Source organism: Phyllobates terribilis, unplaced genomic scaffold (assembly GCF_046119375.1).
Source record: "Phyllobates terribilis strain yellow unplaced genomic scaffold, ASM4611937v1 Scaffold_8__6_contigs__length_399053987, whole genome shotgun sequence".
Taxonomy (NCBI): domain Eukaryota; kingdom Metazoa; phylum Chordata; class Amphibia; order Anura; family Dendrobatidae; genus Phyllobates; species Phyllobates terribilis.
The window spans coordinates 268161514-268183652 of record NW_027362768.1 but is presented as its reverse complement, the minus strand read 5'-3'; the positions used below and the strand labels follow the sequence as shown (position 1 = coordinate 268183652).

At 42.8% G+C, this 22139-nt stretch overlaps 1 protein-coding gene across 1 annotated transcript in view; it reads right to left on the bottom strand.

The window, feature by feature from the left end:
* Positions 1-22139, bottom strand: part of LOC141156509 (meiotic recombination protein DMC1/LIM15 homolog) — a 154719-nt gene that overhangs the window by 24697 nt on the left and 107883 nt on the right. The window contains exons 9-11 of the mRNA XM_073642705.1: positions 20999-21090; positions 5293-5366; positions 407-521 (exon numbers count right to left, since the gene is read on the bottom strand). Of these exons, the coding sequence (XP_073498806.1) occupies positions 407-521; positions 5293-5366; positions 20999-21090 (281 nt within the window). The remainder of the gene's footprint in view (positions 1-406; positions 522-5292; positions 5367-20998; positions 21091-22139) is intronic.

Genomic DNA, 22139 nt, shown 5'->3' with positions numbered 1-22139 from the left:
CTTTATACCGCCCGCCGGCTTTTAAACAATCAGGAGAATTCTCTCATGCTGGGATGGCATTCTGATGACAGGCTGGATCGCAGCTGAGCGCTGCCATCCAGCTTGTCATCCTTCAGAGACACTGCAGAGCGCAGGCATTATGGGAACTTCCGATTCTGGTATTCGATATTCTAAAAGTATTGGAATTAAGTATCGGAATTCCGACACCGCGAATATCGGCCGATACCCGATATTTCAGTATCGGAATGCTCAACACTACTTGTGACATGATACCACCATATGTATGAGTATTTGCTTATAAATCCTGTATACAAAAGCAGACAGTATTTGGCAAGGTGCTTGTTGAAGTGATTGCTGTCTTTTAAAATAACAAAATAACAAAATGTTATTAATTTAGGAAACTCACCTTCTGAAATTTTCTGAAGCCTAGACAGCATCTGAGCTAGTTTCTGCTGTCTTTCAGCCAACTCTCCACGTCCACTAAAATCCACTCGGAAGAGAGCCATTATTGAATCAATAATCTGAAATCAAGATCAGAAATTGATCATAGCCTGAACATTACTGACAAAGTTAGCATAGCCTTTAAATAAGTTAAAAATAACTTCTTTTTTTTTTTTTTCAAAAACTAGAAGTTAAATATTCAAAACATAGGATTTCACTTCTACAGTCTGTGAAGTGTCAAAAAAAATGCACACTGGTAAAAAATGGCAATGCATGGTCTCAAATTGATATATATTGTAACAGAAAAATGGTGAAAATGTGAGCGGTGGATATAGAAATTGCTTAATAGTCTGACATGGCTGAAAATTCATTGCCATTTATTTTGCATTATGAACATTCAATCTGTTGAAGGATTCAGTTAAATTCTGTCTTTTACTTTTTTAGTGTATACTTTACCATTGTAAGTAAACTGTGCACTAGAGCCCAGCAGTGTAAGTAGGGCCGAGAGAATAAAAATACGCCTTACGTTATAGGCGCATTGCGCATGCGGGGGATATGCAGACTTAGACTGCACATCACAGGGCCCTGTGACATGCACGGGATGGCAGAGGAAGGGGGGATATGTAAATTAAGTAGGTAGGTGGGGATTTCTTGGCGTCCCCAAGTAAGTATGCGGGGATTTCTTCGCGTCCCCCGGATGCCAAGCATAGGAAAACAAATTTCATAAAAAGATATTTCAAAGCAAGCAGACCTCTAATATGGGCCATACAGGTATGTATAGATGTCACGGGTGTATCAGAGGTGACAGACTGTTGCCCTGCAGTTGGTTGCAGGAGATCTCTAAATTTGGCATTACAAACCTCTTCTTAGATGAGAGGATGTCTCTAGGACTCAGCGGCTACCTCCCTCTTGCTAATTAGCTCCTGGCCTGGGTGTATATATACCTGGTGTGTCTGAGAGGGAGGTGTCGGCTATATTCATTTCTACTTGTGAGGTTTTGGCAGGAGCAGTGCTTCGTCCTCTCTGAAGCTTGAGTCCGTGTGCACATTTGGAGTCGTATAAAGCTAAGCAATCCCCACTGTTTGTCTACCCTTGTTTTCTATAGTGTTTAGCTGAGATCGACTAGTGCTCATCTCCTCCCATCCCTAACCTTAGCCATAAGCCAGGGAAAGACAGGGCGAGGCATGTGTGCAGCAATTGCTGTAGAGGCAATATAGGGATGGTAGTTGAGACAAGGTGACACTAGACTAGACTAGGAGGTCTCCACTTCCCCCTTTCCCTAGTGTCTGGGCTCCCTTTCCCTCTTCCCTCAGTGTTGCACTAAGTCTTTCCCACACCTGGCGTGACAATAGATTTACATTTCTATCACCTGTATGCCTATATTAGAGGTCCGATAGGTCCCAGGGGGTGACAGATTCCCTTTAACAATGATGAATAGGGGCCTAAGTGCATGCCTCTTAGACTAGTCCAGCTAATTATAATATCTAGCACCACAATAATAATAAGGTGATTTTCTGATTGTGCTAAGAACTTGCCTAAACATTGGGGTTGCTAGAAATTAGTGTGAAATGACAAATGCAGCTCTGTAATCAGTAAATAGGGGTAAATCCTGCTGCCATATTCGCTTTAACGGGAATCTGTCAGAGCAGCATGATGTAGAGGCAGAGACCCTGATTGTAGCGATGCGTCACTTATTGGGTTGCATGGTGCAATTTTGCTAAAATCACAGTTTTATCTGCTGTAGATCTACCAGTTACCTGAATGCTGAGCTCTGTATAATCCGCTCACACCACTGATTGGCAGCTTTCTGTGTAAACTGTGCATAGGCAGAAAGCTAGCAATCAGTGGTAGGGCGGGGTTATACAGAGATCCTGAATATGGCGGACTACATGACAGCAAGTTTACTAGTCCTCTAGTGATAAAATCACTGTTATCTGTAGGAGATTATCAAAACTACGGCAAGCAGCCATGTAAGGGACACATCGCTGGAAACGGTCTTTGGCTCGCTCTATTGTACATTTTGCTGCTCTCAGGTATGGTGTCAAAAATCTGGTGACATATTCTCTTTAAAGTCAATGAAAATTAATTCTTTCAACCAAAACGATCATTCCTCAGGAAAATACGGAAGAATGAACTATTGTTTTAACCAACCAAACAAAGAGTATCATCATTTGAAATGAAGTCAGTTCTGTTTATTAGCCCACGGCCCCACTATCAGTATTTGGTCAGTATTTTTTTCTCAGGAGTGGGAGCCAAAACCAGGCGAGGAACAATCAGAGAAAAGGTATAACAGAAACAAGTCACCAATTCTGCATTTATCACCCACTCCTGGTTTTGGCTCCCACTCCTGACAAAACATACTGACCGAATACTGACCAAATAGCCTTAGGCTGAAAGTTGGAAGAAGATCTTTTGTTCAATGAAAGATCAATCATTCATAAAAGACCTTTTGTTGAAAGAATATTTTCAGAAATAATTTTTGTTTTGTGCCCATTGTCACTGAACATATATATATATGGCCAAGTTGAATGGGCAATATGGACTAAGATGTATATGGCACTGTCGGTATTACAACAGTTTGTTAAACAACAGTTCAACCAACAGCATACTTTAATCTCTGCATGAATGGCTTAGGGATCGCTGACACCACTGTCTGAGCGCGATCCAACAAAACATCAGGTTGCACTCGGACCAATGTTAGTCTATGAGGCCGCACACAGGTCCAATTTTTTGCTTGGTCCGAGGAAAAAAATTGCAGCTTGTCCAAGTTTGAAGCGATATTTGGATCACACTTGGCGCTGCAAGGCAATGAGTGCATGGAAACCATCAGACTACACTGAAATGATATCTGATTCGGATGCAGTCCGATTATGGAAAAAACAAGCAAAAAGAAGGTGTACAAAGACAAGGATAACCTGACTAAAATATATATTTATTTATTAAATGACACACAAGCCAGAACAAAGACATATTAAAAATACTTAAAAAAAAGCACAAATGGCCATAACATTTGGCTTACTGATTATTGGTACCTTATGTACCATCTTACAGACGGGTGGATTAGACTTTAACACTATAGTGTTGTGGTCCGTTATACTGTTATTAATTAACAAACAAAGCAGCACACTGGGAAGCTAAGTATACAAACATGAAATATAAGAAATATGAATAGCATTACTGCTTTGGGAAAATAGAAATAAGTGAGAAATCTTAGTGCATAAATTGGCCAATTCATGTGTACCTGGTAGCCACGGTAAGGCGTTTCTCAAAAATACCAGGACCCTATCAATGTAAACTCATCTCTAAGTGACTATGTCTGCTTGTGTGCGGGATAATAAGATCCTGCTGCAATTAAAATCGCCTGTGACATAGAAGCGGAGTGCTCAGTCAAAGTTTATACATAGAAACAAAAAAAACTGACGGCACTTCCAAAACAAGAAATAGGTGTGAACAGGTGTTGTTTTTTGCTTTGTTATACTGTTATGGCCATTTTTACTTTTTAAGTGTTTTTTAATATGTCTTTGTTTTGGCCTTGGGTGTCATTTAATAAATAAATATATATTTTAGTCAGGTGATCCTTGTCTTCGCATACCTTCTTTTTCTTTGCTTTTTCCATGTTCTGCACTGGGTATGTGATAAGTAGATCCCGACTTTATTTATGGTGGTGCCCTCTACCTTTCCTTGTTATGGATGCAGTCCGATTTCCGAGCACTGATAATGGAGAGGATGGAGAAATTTTGTTCTCCATCTTCTCCTCACAGATTGCTCCGATTCTCTCTCGTATCGGATCACACAATGCTGACACTCTGATCACCAAGTGTCATTTGCATAAATGGCCTGATTCTCTTGGATAACCCTAACGGCCATCTGACCTCAACCTTAAAGAAACACTCAACATTATAGAATGACAAAGCCTCACAGGTTCAGACAGTAAAAATGATATTCAATCCCCACTCTGGGATTTCCATCCCGAGTAGAAGGGACCCAACTTTTTGGCTCTGAGGTAACAGCGTTTGTCACTTTCTAAAAGGTTCAACCCTCTTGAATCCTGTTCATCTACCACCTCTGATATGTTTGCAGCAACATCATTTATCTAATTTTACACATTCCCTACCTCAAAGAAAAGCACAAAATCAAAAATGAGTTTAGTCAAAAAGGGGTTACATTTTTTTCTATCGCAATGTGTGAATAAGGCTGCGCACCCAGGATCCGTAATAGCAGCGTTTTGGATGCAGCTCACCTGCGCTGCGTCCAAAATGCTGCGTTCTAGAGTAGAAGCACAGTGGATGGGATTTCTATAAATCCCGTGCCCACAGTGCTTCTATTTGATGCCGCGTTAACTCACCCGCGGCGCGGATTTACAAGCCACAGCATGTCAATTTCTGTTGTGGAAATGCTAGTCTCAGCAACAGAAATTTCCACAATAGAATGTACAGGATAAGGTAACTCCGCATGTGTTCAATGAACACATGCGGATTTATCTGCGCGATCGGACGCAGCGAAAATACGATGCATCCAAAATGCTGATACAGCCTGATCTTGGGCCCATACCCTAAGGGGTTTCTAATGCTGCTAATCATTGAGTTGTGTTCAACATTGATAAATCAATGTATGCTTTTTTACTGAAGCTGTTGCGAGCTAAGTAGTAGATAGAAATCAATCATTTGCACTACAAAAATGACTCAGTATAACATGTGGCCATAACAATAAGTTTTTAGTTAATTTTTAAACTATTAATGGAAACAGCCACCTTTCGACTGCGTGGCAACCTATTTTTGGGACCCTACCAGACAGATAGATTTCATAGATAAATAGATTAGACAGATACTTATTTGTAATCTTTTTGTTTACCAAAAGCTTAAAAATACCAGCTTCTTCATGAAATTTAGCAGCCACATAATCCATAAGCTCCATCTGATGTTCACCTATGAAAAAAAAAATGATTTAAGAAAATATACCAGCTGTTGCTTAGCTCTTAGCAATTTAGTGTTTTATTGCCATCATAGTGTACATTCAGTTAGGTCCAGAATTATTTGGACAGTGACACAAGTCTTGGCATTTCAGTTGGTTACAAAAAGATATTCAAGATGCAGTTATATAATCAACATGGGCTTAACCCCTTAACCCCCGAGGGTGGTTTGCACATTAATGACCAGGCCAATTCTTACAATTCTGACCACTGTCACTTTATGAAGTAATAACTCTGGAACGCTTCAACGGATCCCACTGATTCTGAGATTGCTTTTTTGTGACATATTGTACTTCACGATAGTGGTAAACTTTCTTCGATATGACTTGTGTTTATTTGTGAAAAAAAAAACGGCAATTTGGTGAAAATTGTGAAAATTTTGCAATTTTCATGTCGTTAAATTAGAGAGATATGTCACACAAAATAGTTAATAAATAACATTTCCCACAGGTTTACGTTACATCAGCACATTTTTGTAACCAAAAGTTTTTATTGTTAGTAAGTTATAAGGGTTAAAAGTTGACTAGCGATTTCTCATTTTTTTAGGGACCACGTCACATTTGAAGAGACTTTGAGGGGCCTTTAAGACAGAAAATACCCAAAAGTGACACCATTCTAAAAACTGCACCCCTCAAGGTGCTCATACCACAATCGAGAAGTTTATTAACCCTTCAGGTGCTTCACAGGAATTTTTGTAATGTGGAAAAAAAAAAAACGTAGTTACTTACCGATAACGGCATTTCTCAGAGCCCATGACGGCACCACGGAGAGAGATGGGATCTGCCCTTCAAGGACAGGAAACCTACAGATAAAAAGGGAGGCACCTCTCTCCCTCATCAGTTGTTTACAGAGCACAGAGAGGACCCCAGGTTAGTAACAAAATGTAACATTTTTAAGGAGTTTACCAGGCACACCTCTGACTACATATAAGTAACAGATAAGTGTGTACACCCATGCATGAAGGGAGGGAATGTACGAGAAATCCCATTACCGGTAAGTAACTACTCCTTCCCCCATGAGGGCACCACAGAGAGAATTGCAGAGAGGTGTCGTTTAGGGAGGCACCACCACTTCCAGAACCCTTCTACCAAAAGTAAGGTCTGAAGAAGGTGCTAGATTCAGCCGGTAGTGTTTAAAGAATGTAGAGGGAATACAAAGAGAGAGAGAACGCAAAGCCCAATAGGGTTACACCTGTAGACATAGGGAATAATAGTAAAAAGGTGGTTCTCACCTGGTTAGGTTGTGTGAGGACACAACTACCATAACATATAAAAGGCAGCTGCAGCGGATCTCCAATAGGTGTCCCACAGGACCAGAATAAATCCAAAGGCGGTGAAGGTAGAGATATACATCCGCGCCGCTGAAAAATCCTCAAATCAGGAACATATAATAAAATCCTTGTTTATTGGTAAATGCCTACGCATTTCTGGGTGTTCCACACCCCTTCATCAGGGCACCAACAGATATATCAATGCATGCACTGAAACACTCCATTTATATACAGACATAAAGTGAAAAAAAAAAAAAGTTGTGTTCAAAAAGGAAGAGCAGAAAAAAAAACAAAAAAAAAACAACAACATAACCTTTGCACCTGAGGCCGTGTGCAAAAACCTTCAACAAAACTTTATCAATGAGTGTCACCAATATAAAAAGTGAGTATAAAAAACATGTATTAAGACACGTATTATAAATAATGTAGTGTAGAGATGTATAAATAATCAATATACAGAATAGTCAAATGTATCAGTCAAATGGAGTAAATACATGAAAGGAATATTACTTACTAATAAGTAAGCGTTGACATTAGGTAAGAACAATATAAATATATATATAACATTAAAATCTCTAATGAGAATACACCCATCAGCTGTCGTTCCATAAAGGGAGATGGAAAACGAAGGAACAAAATAAAAATAAATATAAAAAGTACCCCCATGTAGAAAATAGCCCGTAATAACCTCTGTCAACGGAGGTAGTGAATCACCTGACGTGCGGTGGCGTAGAAGGAGTGAGGTGTGTCTACCTGTTTGTGTATCTCCTTTATCTGTGCCACAGCCTGTGCACTACATCGTGGTGTTTTCTTTAGGTCCTATTACTACACATTAAGTCTCTATGTCACTACATGATATATGTCAGATAACCTGTTCCTTGTACCATTCCTCCGTTGACAGAGGTTATTACGGGCTATTTTCTACATGGGGGTACTTTTTATATTTATTTTTATTTTGTTCCTTCGTTTTCCATCTCCCTTTATGGAACGACAGCTGATGGGTGTATTCTCATTAGAGATTTTAATGTTATATATATATTTATATTGTTCTTACCTAATGTGAACGCTTACTTATTAGTAAGTAATATTCCTTTCATGTATTTACTCCATTTGACTGATACATTTGACTATTCTGTATATTGATTATTTATACATCTCTACACTACATTATTTTTAATACGTGTCTTAATACATGTTTTTTATACTCACTTTTTATATTGGTGACACTCATTGATAAAGTTTTGTTGAAGGTTTTTGCACACGGCCTCAGGTGCAAAGGTTATGTTGTTGTTTTTTTAGTTTTTTTTCTGCTCTTCCTTTTTGAACACAACTTTTTTTTTTTTTCACTTTATGTCTGTATATAAATGGAGTGTTTCAGTGCATGCATTGATATATCTGTTGGTGCCCTGATGAAGGGGTGTGGAACACCCAGAAACGCGTAGGCATTTACCAATAAACAAGGATTTTATTATATGTTCCTGATTTGAGGATTTTTCAGCGGCATGGACGTATATCTCTACCTTCACCGCCTTTGGAAGAATGTAGAGGGGAAGACCAGGTTGCAGCTCTACATATCTGTTCTATTGAAGCACCGGCTTTTCCCACTCAGGAGGCTGCTACTGCCCTTGTCGAGTGAGCTTTTAGATTCTCCGGCCCGGTTTCCCCGCTTGACGAGTATGCCAGGGAGATGGCGTCTCTTATCCATCTTGCCAGTGTGCCCTTGTAAGCTTTTTGTCCCTTCAGAGGTCCCTGGAAGCACACAAAAGAGAGCCTTATCCTTCCTACACTCCCGTGCGATCTATGAAAGTGTAATTCCACCTTAGGAAGGTATGCTGGGTCAGTCCTAAGTGTCACCCTGTCCTCTGGGATTTGTATGAAGGGGAGCCATGCTGATAGAGCTTGTATGTTGCTAACTCTTCGTGCCGATGTGAAAGCTACTAAGAGTGACGTCTTAAGAGATAGGGTTTTTAGAGATGCATCCGCTAAAGGTTTGAAGGGATGTTTGGTTAGGGTTGTAAGGACTAAGTTTAAGTCCCAAGGAGGAGTATTCCGGGAGAGGATGGGCCTAGAACTGGATAATGCCTTGATGAATCTAGATATCCACCTATTTCTGGCCAGGTCGCAGTTGTATAGGGCTCCTAATTCCGCAACTTGAACTTTGAGTGTGCTTGTGGCCAGACCCCGTTCTAACTCCCTTTGTAGGAACTCTAAGATGGAAGTAATGGGGACTTCCCCTTGTACCTTAGAACCTGAATATAAGCGGAATTTTTTCCAGGTTTTACAGTAAAGTCTGGTAGTTACGGGTTTCCTACTCTGTGGTAGAGTGGAGATCACATTTGGGGAAAAACCTCTATCCCTTAAGACCGCCCTCTCAAAATCCAGGCTGTCATGTGTAGATTTGCTACCTGAGGATGGAGGACCGGTCCCTGGAAAAGGAGATCTGGGATTTCCGGAAGAACCCAGGGATCGGAGGTGGACATTATCCTCAGCCAGGAAAACCAGGGCCTCTTTGGCCAGAAGGCGGCTATCAAAATTACGTTTGCCCTGTCTTCCCTGACTTTCCTCAGAACTTCCGGAATCAGTGCGATCAGGGGAAAGGCATAGGCTAGCTGGTGCTTCCATGGGATTGTAAATGCATCTAGTGCTGCTGGGTTCCCCTTGGTGTTTATTGAGCAGAATATGTCTACTTTTTTGTTCTGCCAGTTGGCGAATAGATCTATGAAAGGGTATCCCCACATTTTCGTGAGTTAGTTGAACACTAACTGATTCAGCTCCCATTTGCCCTGTCTCAGTTGGGTTCGGCTCAGGAAATCTGCTGTGAGATTTTCTGTTCCTTTTATGTGGAGTGCAGACAGAGACCCCAAATTGTTCTCGGCTAACTGGAGGATGGATTTTGTTACTTGTAGTAGAGAATGGGACTGGGTCCCCTCCTGGTGATTTACTACTACTACTACCCTGTTGTCCGAGAACACTCTTACATGGTGTCCCTGTAGAGTGTTTAGAAATTTTGAGAGGGTGAATTTTACTGCTAGAAGTTCCTTCATGTTGGAGGATACACCTTTTAAGCCCTTTGTCCAGACCCCTTGAGCTATTTGGTCGTTTAGGTGAGCCCCCCACCCCCTGGGGCTTGCATCTGTAGTCAGAACCTGCGAGACTGAGATTGTCCATGGAACGCCTTGGGTTAAATTGTCCACCTCCACCCACCATCTTAGGGAGAGTAAGGTTATTGATGACAAAGTTAGCTGACTTTCTAAGTGCCCTTTTAGCGATTTCTCTGCCCCCAAGATTTCCCACTGTAAGTCCCTGGTAGGTACCTGGGCCCAATGGACCCCCGGAATACAGGCAGTCATGGAACCTAGAAGGGACATTGCTTTTCGCAGAGTCATAGAGGGGTGGTCCTTTACTTGAGATATCCGAGCTATCATTTTCTGAATATTCCCTGCCGGGAGAGGGCACTCCTGATTCCTCAAATCTAATAAAATGCCTAGATACTCTTGTACTTGGTCCAGCTCCAACTTGGACTTTTTTAGGTTGAGAAGCCAGCCTAAATTCGTCAAGGAATCCATGACCCTTGCCAGTTGGTCCTTGCAATGATTGAAAGAGTTGCCTCAGCAAATCATCCAGGTAAGGGGTAATCAGAATGTTTTGCTCCCTTAGATGGGCCATTACCTCCGCCACTATTTTTGTGAAAACCCTTGGGGCTATAGCTAGACCGAATGGGAGGGCCGTATACTGGTAGTGTTTGACTATTCCCTTTATCGATATTGCTACCCTTAGGAATTTCTGGTAATTTCTGTGTATGGGGACGTGATAATAGGCGTCCTTAAGATCCAGGATAGCCATAAAACAGCCTGGGAATAACAGTTTTACTGACGATTTTGACTCCATCTTGAAGGTTTGAACCTTCAGAAATTTGTTCAATTTCTTCAGGTTTACAATTGTTCTGAAAGTCCCGTCCAGTTTTTTCCTTAGGAACAAAGGGGATTAGAATCCTTCGCCTTTCTCCTGGGCAGGGACTTCTTGAAGGACTGCTCTTTCTATTAGACCTAGGATTTCTTGTTCTAGTGCTGATTGTTCTACTTCTGATGACCTCTTGCGGTTATGACAAAGTTTGGTCGGGGAATGGAGTGAAACTGAAATTTTAGACCTGTTTTTATCAGGTCCAAAATCCAAGAGCTGTTTGATATCTTTTCCCAGGCTGGGAGGAAAAGAAGAAGTCTCCCCCACACCTGGGGCTGACCCTCATTGGGCGGATTTTTCTGTTATCACTGGGGGTGGGGGGGGGGGGTCTGTTAAACATAAATCCTTTAGTTTTTTTCTTCCTATCCTCCCACCTATCCTGGTCTTTGGGGGGTTTCCAGCGTATACATTTTCTGCTCCGAAAGGGCTTCCTGTATGAGAGGACAGGGAAAGGTTTCTTGTTATCCCCAGCCTTGTTGAGAATATCATCAAGAGTAGGGAGTAGGTCCAAATAGGAACTCACCCTCGCAAGGAATAGAACACAGCTTTAATTTTGTTTGGTGGCATTTAAGCCAGAGGACCCATCTGGCTGCATTAGAGAAGCCCACTGCTCTGGCTGCCAGCCTAACAGAGTCAGCTGACGCATCAGCCAAAAATGCTGCTGCGCCCTTCATTACTGGGATGGAGCCTAATATGTTATCCCTGGATGTTTTGTTTTTAAGTTGTGCCTCTAGTTGGTCTAGCCAGACCATTAATGATCTGGCTATATATGTGTCTACAACTGCGGGTTTTAACCCTCCCCCTGCGGCCTCCTTATCCGTTGGGTCTTTTAGTACCCCCATGTCCTCAAACAGCAGGGAAAATTTTTTAGAGGCTTTAGCTATTGCCACATCTAATTTTGGCGCTTTTCCCCAGAATGAACATACCGGGTCCTCAAAGGGGTATTTCCTCTTTGGGGACAACAGGCCCTTTCTTTCCGTCTTTTTCCATTCTCTTTTAATCAGGGAGTGGACTTTATCATTGAGAGGGAAAGATTTTCTTTTCTTTTGTTCAAGGCCACTGAACATCATGTCCTGGACCGATCTCTTGGGGCGAGGATCTACCAACCCCATGGTGGACCTAACTGCTTTAATTAAATTGCCTGTACCCTCTATAGGGAAACAGCTACGCCCCCCTCCACCTCCGGAAGATGATGAGGATAAAGATAAGAAGGACGAATCTGAGTCTACCCCCTCTCCGTCCAAACTGATAGATCCTGATACCGGGGACAGATAGCGGGTTTTCTCACGTTTCCCCCCACCCTTCTGCAGGGGCTTGAAAGTATTTTCTACCTGGGATTTAATCAAGGATCTGAGCTCTGAGGCGAACTTAGAGGTCTCCTCGCAAATTGTCTGTTCAATACAAGAGCTGCATAGTCTCTTCTCCCACGTGTATTTGGACTTGCCCGTACTCTTCCTGCCCTGATGAGAGAGGAAATACGAAGGCGCCCAAATTATAAAGTGAGCTTTCACAAAGATCACTTACCATCCTGCTGTAAGAGGGAGTACCGTATTTGTAGAGGAACTCGTTCCTGTAGATGGATTTTTCCTCGAGGTTGATGCCCCACTGGAGTCCTTGTCGTGTTGCGTAGACCTGCCGGAACGCCCGCTTCCGCTGTTACCTTGGCCGTGCTGGAGTGAAGGGTCACTGGGGGTTCCTTTCGCACGCTTCCCTTGTTGCGGTGGTGGAGGTGAGTGGGGGTGCAGGGTCTGCACCTCCTGTAGCTCCTGCTCGCTCATAGCTAGTGCCAGAGTGTGCTAAGGAAGAACTTTCCCAGTGCTTAACCCCGGAATTTAAACCCCTATAGGGCTCCACCCCTCCTCACCTGGCTTGAATTTCCCATTAGCCAGCCGTGGGGCCTTTGTGTGCTGCACCCTCCCCCTGGGGAATATGGGCGCGCACCTCTCCAGTGTGGGGGACGCCCCCCTGCCGCTATTCTCCAGGTTGGGCGGTGGGTGCAATGTGTCCAGGGATCCCGTGCGTGCGTTCAGATGCGCCGCTCCCAGAGATGCACCGCGGCACGTCCGGTGTGCGCACCCAGCCTTGCCGACAACGCAGTGGTGCACCGCGGCTAGTGTCAGGGGGAGGCGCCCGGCAAACGCGCGCCCAGTCACGCCAACTCCCCTGTGGTGCACCAGGGCACGCATCACGGGGAGGCGCTCGGCGAGCGCGCTTCTGAGTAATGGGACCCAGAAGTCCCAGGCCTACTCACCGCCCAGGTCACCAAACACCACCAGAGAACGCAGCGGCTTCAGCCTTCTCTGTGCCGCATCTCCCTGCCACCTTGGAGGCCCACTGACCTCAGTGGTGGCGCTTCAGGACACCGTGCCAGCTGAGGCAGGGAACCCCCGCTGCCTGAGCCAGACTGGCCGGGGCTGGTATGTCATTCCATGATTCTTCTTTCTTCTTAGAACGCTGTAGGTCCCCGTCAAGGACAGGAAACCAACTGATAAGGGAGAGAGGTACCGCCCTTTTTATCTGTAGGTTTCCTGTTCTTGAAGGGCGGATTCCCTTTCTCTCCATGGTGCCGTCATGGGGGAAGGAGAAAATTTTTTCACAAAACTGTTACTTTTGACCCAAAAATTTGTTGTGCAATTTCTCCTGAGGAAGCAGATACCCCACATGTGGGAGAAAACCACTGTTTGGGCGCACGGCAGAGTTCGGAAGCAGCGCCATTTGACTTTTTGAATGTAAAATTTGATTGAATAATTAGCGGACGCCATGTCGCATTTGGGGAGCACCTGATGTGCTTAAACAGTGGAAACTCCACACAAGTGACACCATTTTGGAAACTAGACCCCTCAGAGAACTTATCTAGATGGTAGTGAGCACCTTGAACCCCCAGGTGCTTCACATTCAGCCGTAAAAATAAAATTTTCACATTTTTCCCACAAAAATGTTTTTCAGTCCCCAATTTTGCATTTTCATAAGGGTAACAGGAGAAATTGCACCATATAATTTATTGTGCAATTTCTCCTGAGTACGCCAATACCCACTATGTGGGGAAAAACTACTGTTTAAGCGCACGGCAGGGTTCAGAAGGGAAGGAGCACTGACTTTTTGAACACAAAAATTGGCTGGAATCGAGAGCGGACGACACGTTGCATCTGGAGAGCCCCGAAGCGCATAAACAGTGCAAACCCCCCACAAGTGACCCCATTTTGGAAACTAGACCTCTCAAGGATTTTATCAAGGGGTATAGTGAACATTTTAAACCCAGAGGTTCGACACAGAATTTGATAACATTAGGTCATCATATTGAATAAAATGAATGAAAGCAAATACTCGCTACTTGAGCTTGCATCGGGTACTCGGGTATGCACCAAGTATCGTGGGTGCTTGAGTGACATGCTCGAGTCCCCGCCCTGCATGTTTCACAGTTGTTAGACACCCAAAAAAAAACAACATGCGGGGATTTCCCATGCATGGCAGGCAATCCCCTAGTGTTATTATGGTTGTATAACAGCCATCTGCGATGCTCAGTGCATACCCGAGCACCCGATGCAAACTCAAGTAGTGAGCACTTGCACTCAACACTAGTTGCCATATTGTCATTTTTTTCTTTACTTTTGAAAAAATCCTAACTCCAACACAACCCTAGCACAACCCTAACCCTAGCACAACCGTGATGCCGTTCCGTGTGTGGTAAAATTGATGAGGCAGCATTATTCTTCGGGTCAGTAAGTTTACAGTGGTACCATATTTATATAGTTTTTTTATGTTTTGACGCTTTTATACAATAAAAACTATATTATAGAAAAAATTATTTTTTGCATTGCTTTATTCTGAGAGCTATAACTTTTATTTTTTGGCTAATGGAGCTATATGGCAGCTTGTTTTTTGCGGGATAAGATGATGTTTTCAGCGGTACCATTTTTATTTACATTCGTATTTTTGATTACATTTTATTCCATTTTTTGTTTGGCGGTATGATAAAGCATCGTTTTTTGCTTCCTTTTTTCTTTACCATGTTCACTAAATAGGTTAACTAGTGGGACAGTTTTATAGGTCAGGTCGTTATGGACGTGGTGATACCAAATATGTGTACTTTTATTGTTTTGGTTTTTTTTTCATAATATTTATTTATGAGTACAGTATTTTTATTTTTTTTAATTACTTTTTCATTTTTTTTTATATACAGTACAGACCAAAAGTTTGGACACACCTTCTCATTTAAAGATTTTTCTGTATTTTCTTGACTAGGAAAATAGTACATTCACACTGAAGGCATCAAAACTATGAATTAACACATGTGGAATTATATACTTAACAAAAAAGTGTGAAACAACTGAAAATATGTCTTACAGTGGTGGCCAAAAGTATTGGCACCCCTGCAATTCTGTCAGATAATACTCAGTTTCTTCCTGAAAATGATTGCAATCACAAATTCTTTGGTATTATTATCTTCATTTAATTTGCTTGCAAGGAAAAAACACAAAAGAGAATGAAGCAAAAATGAAATCATTGATCATTTCACACAAAACTCCAAAAATGGGCCAGACAAAAGTATTGGCACCCTCAGCCTAATACTTGGTTGCACAACCTTTAGCCAAAATAACTGCGAACAACCGCTTCCGGTAACCATCAATGAGTTTCTTACAATGCTCTGCTGGAATTGTAGACCATTCTTCTTTGGCAAACTGCTCCAGGTCCCTGATATTTGAAGGGTGCCTTCTCCAAACTGCCATTTTGAGATCTCTCCACAGGTGTTCTATGGGATTCAGGTCTGGACTCATTGCTGGCCACCTTAGAAGTCTCCAGTGCTTTCTCTCAAACCATTTTATAGTGCTTTTGGAAGTGTGTTTTGGGTCATTGTCCTGCTGGAAGACCCATGACCTCTGAGGGAGACCCAGCTTTCTCACACTGGGCCCTACATTATGCTGCCAAATTTGTTGGTGGTCTTCAGACTTCATAATGCCATGCACACGGCCAAGCAGTCCAGTGCCAGAGGCAGCAAAGCAACCCCAAAACATCAGGGAACCTCCGCCATGTTTGACTGTAGGGACCGTGTTCTTTTCTTTGAATGTCTCTTTTTTTTCCTGTACACTTTATGTTGATGCTTTTTGCCAAAAAGCTCTACTTTTGTCTCATCTGACCAGAGAACATTCTTCCAAAACGTTTTAGGCTTTCTCAGGTAAGTTTTGGCAAACTCCAGCCTGGCTTTTTTATTTCTCGGGGTAAGAAGTGGGGTCTTCCTGGGTATCCTACCATACAGTCCCTTTTCATTCAGACGCCGACGGATAGTACGGGTTAACACTGTTGTACCCTCGGACTGCAGAGCAGCTTGAACTTGTTTGGATGTTAGTGGAGGTTCTTTATCCACCATCCGCACAATCTTGCGTTGAAATCTCTCATAATTTTTTCTTTTCCATCCACATCTAGGGAGGTTAGCCACAGTGCCATGGGCTTTAAACTTCTTGATGACACTGCGCACGGAAGACACAGGAACATTCAGGTCTTTGGAGATGGACTTGTAGCCTTGGGATTACTCATGCTTCCTCACAATTTGGTTTCTCAAGTCATCAGACAGTTCTTTGGTCTTCTTTATTTTCTCCATGCTCAATGTGGTACACACAAGGACACAGGACAGAGGTTGAGTCAACTTTAATCCATGTTAACTGGAATGCAAGTGTGATTTAGTTATTGCCAACACCTGTTAGGTGCCACAGGTAAGTTACAGGTGCTGTTATTTACACGAATTAGAGAAGCATCACATGATTTTTCAAACAGTGCCAATACCTTTTGCCTTCATTCTGCGGTCGAGCTCACCCCAAACCACTCCTTCTTGGTCAACTAGCCCTTACACAGCCTGGAGGTGTTTGGGGTCATTGTCCTGTTGAAAAATAAATGATGGTCCAACTAAATGCAAACCGGATGCAATAGCATGCCGCTGAAAGATGCTGTGGTAGCCATGCTGGTTCAGTATGCCTTCAATTTTGAATAAATCCCCAACAGTGTCACCAGCAAAGCACCCCCACACCATCACACCTCCTCCTCCATGCTTCATGGTGGGAACCAGGCATGTAGAGTTCATCCGTTCACCTTTTCTGCGTCGCACAAAGACACGGTGGTTGGAACCAAAGATCTCAAATTTGGACTCATCAGACCAAAGCACAGATTTCCACTGGTCTAATGTCCATTCCTTGTGTTCTTTATCCCAAACAAGTCTCTTCTGCTTGTTGCCTGTCCTTAGCAGTGGTTTCCTAGCAGCTATTTCACCACCATGAAGGTCTGCTGCACATGAGGTTCAGCAGCAGTATCACTGGTTACAGGCCGCCAATGTAGGGGTTTCTGCTGGTAGACCTGTCCAGTCTGAAACCAAGATTGCCCTCCCGGACAGGTTTTCAGGAGGTAGGGACAAGTTTTTTGTGTTTAAGGAGGCATGCAAATTGTACTTAAAACTTCGTCCCTACTCCTCCGGTAATGAGGAGCAACGGGTTGGTATTGTGATCTCTCTACTGCAGGGCGATCCTCAGTCATGGGCGTTTTTGTTACCGCAGGACAGTTTGTCTCCAATGTGTGGAGGTTTTTTTTGGAGCTCTTGCCCTTATCTCTGATGACCCTGAGTCTAAGCTACGTCGCCTTCAGCAGGGGATTCGGTCATTGGAAACATACAGTTCGGAATTCTGTAGATGGGCAACGGATTCCAAATGGAATGACTTTGTGTAGAATATAAGATTGAAAGTTCCTTCCTGGAAGCTGGGACCTAGGTTTATTGGTCCCTACAAAATTACCGCCGTCATTAACCCAGCAGCGTTTCGTCTTGAACTTCCTCGGGCCTTTAAGATTCACAATGTGTTCGACAGGTCCTTACTCAAAAGGTACGTAGAACCCCTTGAGCCCTCACCTCTACCACCGCCCCCAGTAATGGTTGATGGTAATTTGGAGTTCGAGATTAAGGATAGCAGATTCTCGTCTCCAACATCGTTCTCTGCAATACTTGGTGCACTGAAAAGGCTATGGTCTAGTGGAGAGGACGTGGGTTTCAGCGTCAGAGGTGAACGCTCCCAAATTGGTTTGCTCTTTTCACACCTCTTTTCCTGGGAACCCCGAACCTGAGTGTCCAGAAGCCACACGTAGATGGGGGGTACTGTCACGGGTGTGTCAGAGGTGATAGACAGTCGTCCTGAAGTGGCTTGTAGGAGGTCTCCACGTTTTGCATTGCAGACCCAGCGACTACCTCCCTCTGGCCTGGGTGTATAAATATATATATATATATACCTGGTCTCTCCAGGTGGGCAGTTATACTCATTCCTACTTGGAACTTGGCTGAAGTAGCATCACGTCCTCTTTGGAGTCTTGAGGCCGTGTGCCCTGTTGGAGTTTCTTCTAAAGCTAAGTTGTAATTCCCCTGTGTTGTCTTCCCCTTTTGTCTTTAGAGTGCTAGCAGAGGTTGACTAGTGCTCATCTCCTTCCTTCCCCAGCTATAGCCTTACGCCAGAGATAGTAGGGCAAGGTACGTGATCGGCGACAGCTAAAGAGGCTATATAGGGACATTAGGGGAAGTCAGGGTGACACTAGTACAGTTTAGGAGGTCACCACTTCTCCCTTTCCCTAGTGTTTGGGCTCCCTTTCGCCCTTGTGTTGCACTCACACCTGGAGTGATTCTGTATTGCACTCATACCTGGCGTGACAGTCAAACAGTGCTCCTTCTCTTCCGAGCCCTGCCGTGCACCCAAACAGTAATTTTCCAACACATATGGGGTATCAACGTACTCAGGAGAAATTGTTCATCAAATTGGTGCAATTTCACCTATTACCCTTGCGAAAATCAAAAAATTGAGGCTAAAAAAAGTTTTTGTGGGAAAAATATGAGTTTTCATTTTCTCGGCTCAACGTTATAAACTTTTGTGAAGCACCTCGGGGTTCAAGGCACTCACTGCCCATCTAGATCAATTCCCTGAGGGGTCTAGTTTCCTAAATGGGGTCACTTGTGAGAGGTTTCCACTGTTTAGGCACATTGGGGGCTCTCCAAACGCAAGATGGCGTCCACTGCTGATACCAGCCATTTTTGCATTCAAAAAGTCAAACGGAACTCCTCCCCTTCCGAGCCCTGCCATGCGTGCAAACAGTAGTTTTCCTCCCCATATGGGGTATATGCGTACTCAGGAGAAATTGAACAAATTTTGGAGTTCACTTTCTCCTACTACCATTGTGAAAATAAAAAAAATGAGGATAAAGGAAAATTTTTGTGAAAAAAAAGTAAAATGTTCATTTTTTTTTTTCCTTCCACGTTGCATTAATTCCTGTGAAGCACCTGAAGGGTTAATAAACTTCTTGAATGTGGTTTGAGGACTTTGAGGGTTGCCGTTTTTAGAATAGTGTCACTTTTGGATATTTTCTGTCATATAGGCCCCCGTAATGTCACTTCAAATGTGGTCCCTAAAAAATGGTTTTGTAAATTTTGTTGGAAAAATGAGAAATTGCAAATCAACTTTTAACCCTTCTAACTTCTTAACAAAAAAATTATGTTTAAAAAATGATGCATACGTAAAGTAGACATGTGGTAAATGTTATTTATTAACTATTTTGTGTGACATAACTCTGGTTTAAGGGCATAAGAATTAAAAGTTTGAAAATTGCTACATTTTCAGCATTTTCGCCAAATTTCCAATATTTTCAAAAATAAACGCAAGTCATATCGAACAAATTTTACCACTATCACAAAGTACACTGTCACGAGAAAACTAGCATATACACTGCTCAAAAAATAAAGGGAACACTTAAACAACAGAATATAACTCCAAGTAAATCAAACTTCTGTGAAATCAAACTGTCCACTTAGGAAGCAAAACTGATTGACAATCAATTTCACATGCTGTTGTGCAAATGGAATAGACAATAGATGGAAATTATTGGCAATTATCACCTGCAGAACCACTCCTCAATAAAGGAGTGGTTCTGCAGGTGGGGACCACAGACCACATCTCAGTACCAATGCTTTCTGGCTGATGTTTTGGTCACCTTTGAATGTTGGATGAGCTTTCACACCTGTGGTAGCATGAGACAGACTCAACAACCCACAGTAGTTGCTCAGGTAGTGCCGCTCATCCAGGATGGCACATCAATGCAAGCTATGGCAAGAAGGTTTGCTCTGTCAGCGTAGTGTCCAGAGGCTGGAGGCGCTACCAGGAGACAGGCTAGTGCACCAGGAGATGTGGAGGGGGCCGTAGGAGGGCAAAAACCCAGCAGCAGGACCGCTACCTCCGCCTTTGTGCAAGGAGGAACAGGAGGAGCACTGCCAGAGCCTTGCAAAATGACCTCCAGTAGGCCAGAAATGTGCATGTGTCTGCACAAACTGTTAAAAACCGACTCCATGAGGGTGGTATGAGGGCCTGACGTCCACAGATGGGGGTTGTGCTCACAGCCCAACACCGTGCAGGATGCTTTGCATTTGCCACAGAACACCAGGATTGGCAAAGTCGCCACTGGCGCCCTGTGCTCTTCACAGATGAAAGCAGGTTTACACTGAGCACATGTGACAGACATGACAGCCATCCATGTGCTCGCCAGAGGAAGCCTGACTGCCATTAGGTACTGAGTTGAGATCCTCAGACCCCTTGTGAGACCATATGCTGGTGCGGTTGGCCCTGGGTTCCTCCTAATGCAGGACAATGCCAGACCTCATGAGGCTGGAGTGTGTCAGCAGGTCCTGCAAGATGAAGGCATTGAAGCTATGGACTGGCCCGTCCGTTCCCCAGACCTGAATCCAATTGAGCACATCTGGGACATCATGTCTCACTCCATCCACCAACGTCACGTTGCACCACAGACTGTCCAGGAGTTGGCGGATGCTTTAGTCCAGGTTTGGAGGAGATCCCACAGGAGACCATCCGCAACCTCATCAGGAGCATGCCCAGGCGTTGTAGGGAGGTCATACAGGCACGTGGAGACTGCACACAATACTGAGCCTCATTTTTTGACTTGTTTTAAGGACATTACATCAAAGTTGGATCAGCCTGTAGTGTGTTCTTCCACTTTAAATTATTTTGGGGGTGACTCCAAATCCAGGCCTCCATTGGTTAATACATTTGATTTCCATTGATGATTTTTGTGTGATTTTGTTGTCAGCACATTCAACTTTGTACAGAACAAAGTATTCAATAAGAATATTTCATTCATTCAGATCTAGGATGTGTTATTTGAGTGCTCCCTTTATTTTTTTGAGCAGTGTATATCAGAATCACTGTGATATATTGAAGCGTTCCAGAGTTATTACCATATAAAGTGACACTGGTCAGAATTATAAAATTTGGCCTGGTCATGAAGGTGAAAACTGGGTTGGGGGGTGAAGGGGTTAAACATGTTTTGTCTCTTACTTGTATAAGCTCGGGCATATAACACATTGTCGAGCATTGCATCATGATCCACACCAAATCGATCAGCTATATCTCGAAGACGATCTGGGCGGCTGCAAACATTATTAAGGAATAATTGTTTCTAAAAATGTACTAATGTTATGATACCAAATGAAATAATAATATAAGAATATAACATATGACAATTGTTTGAATACTGTAATGCTTATACAGTCTATTACACACAAGGAATGATACCAATATTAAAATTAATGTAGCACTGAGAATTTGCAGAAGATGAGGCAAACAATAGGTTTGTTTTTTTCTTAGACCAGTATAGGGATTTCCCTATCTATATTCCTACAAATCAGAACATCTGTACTGACTTTTTAAAGTAGTGTGTTCTAGTCCACTTATAGGATAAATTCTAAGTAAAACTGATATTGTGCAATGTCTAGTGTAGGATGTGAGAAATTATGTGAGACAAGAATTAGGTAATGATACCGGGTTTCTCTCGCTTTCTTTGCATTGTTTTGTGTCACACCACACTGTCCCCCCCTTAGGTCCTGCACCAGACCTAAAACAATATATCCATTTTTTCATAGTCTGGTTCACTGTATTACTGAAGGGTTTGAATCATTGTGTAGTACACCAGCCCCAGTCATCAGTGTATATATTTTGACTAGAATATTCCTTTACCTTACACCCTGTCACCTCATTGGGTTTTCATATTTAATGGATGTGGCACTTTCCATGAAATCAGTGAATATTCATCCCAATTGGGCTGTTAAGATGACAGATTTTTCACAGATAGAATGGCCGTGTGGAAAAAATAAAAGAAATTGCAGCATGCAACTCTCTTCCATATTTCGGATGAGCATCGCCTATGCAATTCTATGGGAGTGCCAAAAACAAAAATTGGATCCAATACAGATTGTTAATATTGGATCTGATTTTTAAGGATACATTGCATAAGAAGATGTATCTGGTCTTGTAAATTTTATTAACTAATGTATAAAAACGGATGCCATATGGATGTAAAAAATGAACATATGGATGGCATACGGATGACAAATTGTTCTTTTTTTCGGGGTAGGCAATTTTTTTATACACTCGTGTGAAGTTAGCTTAACACTGACCAACATGATAATGACCTGCACTA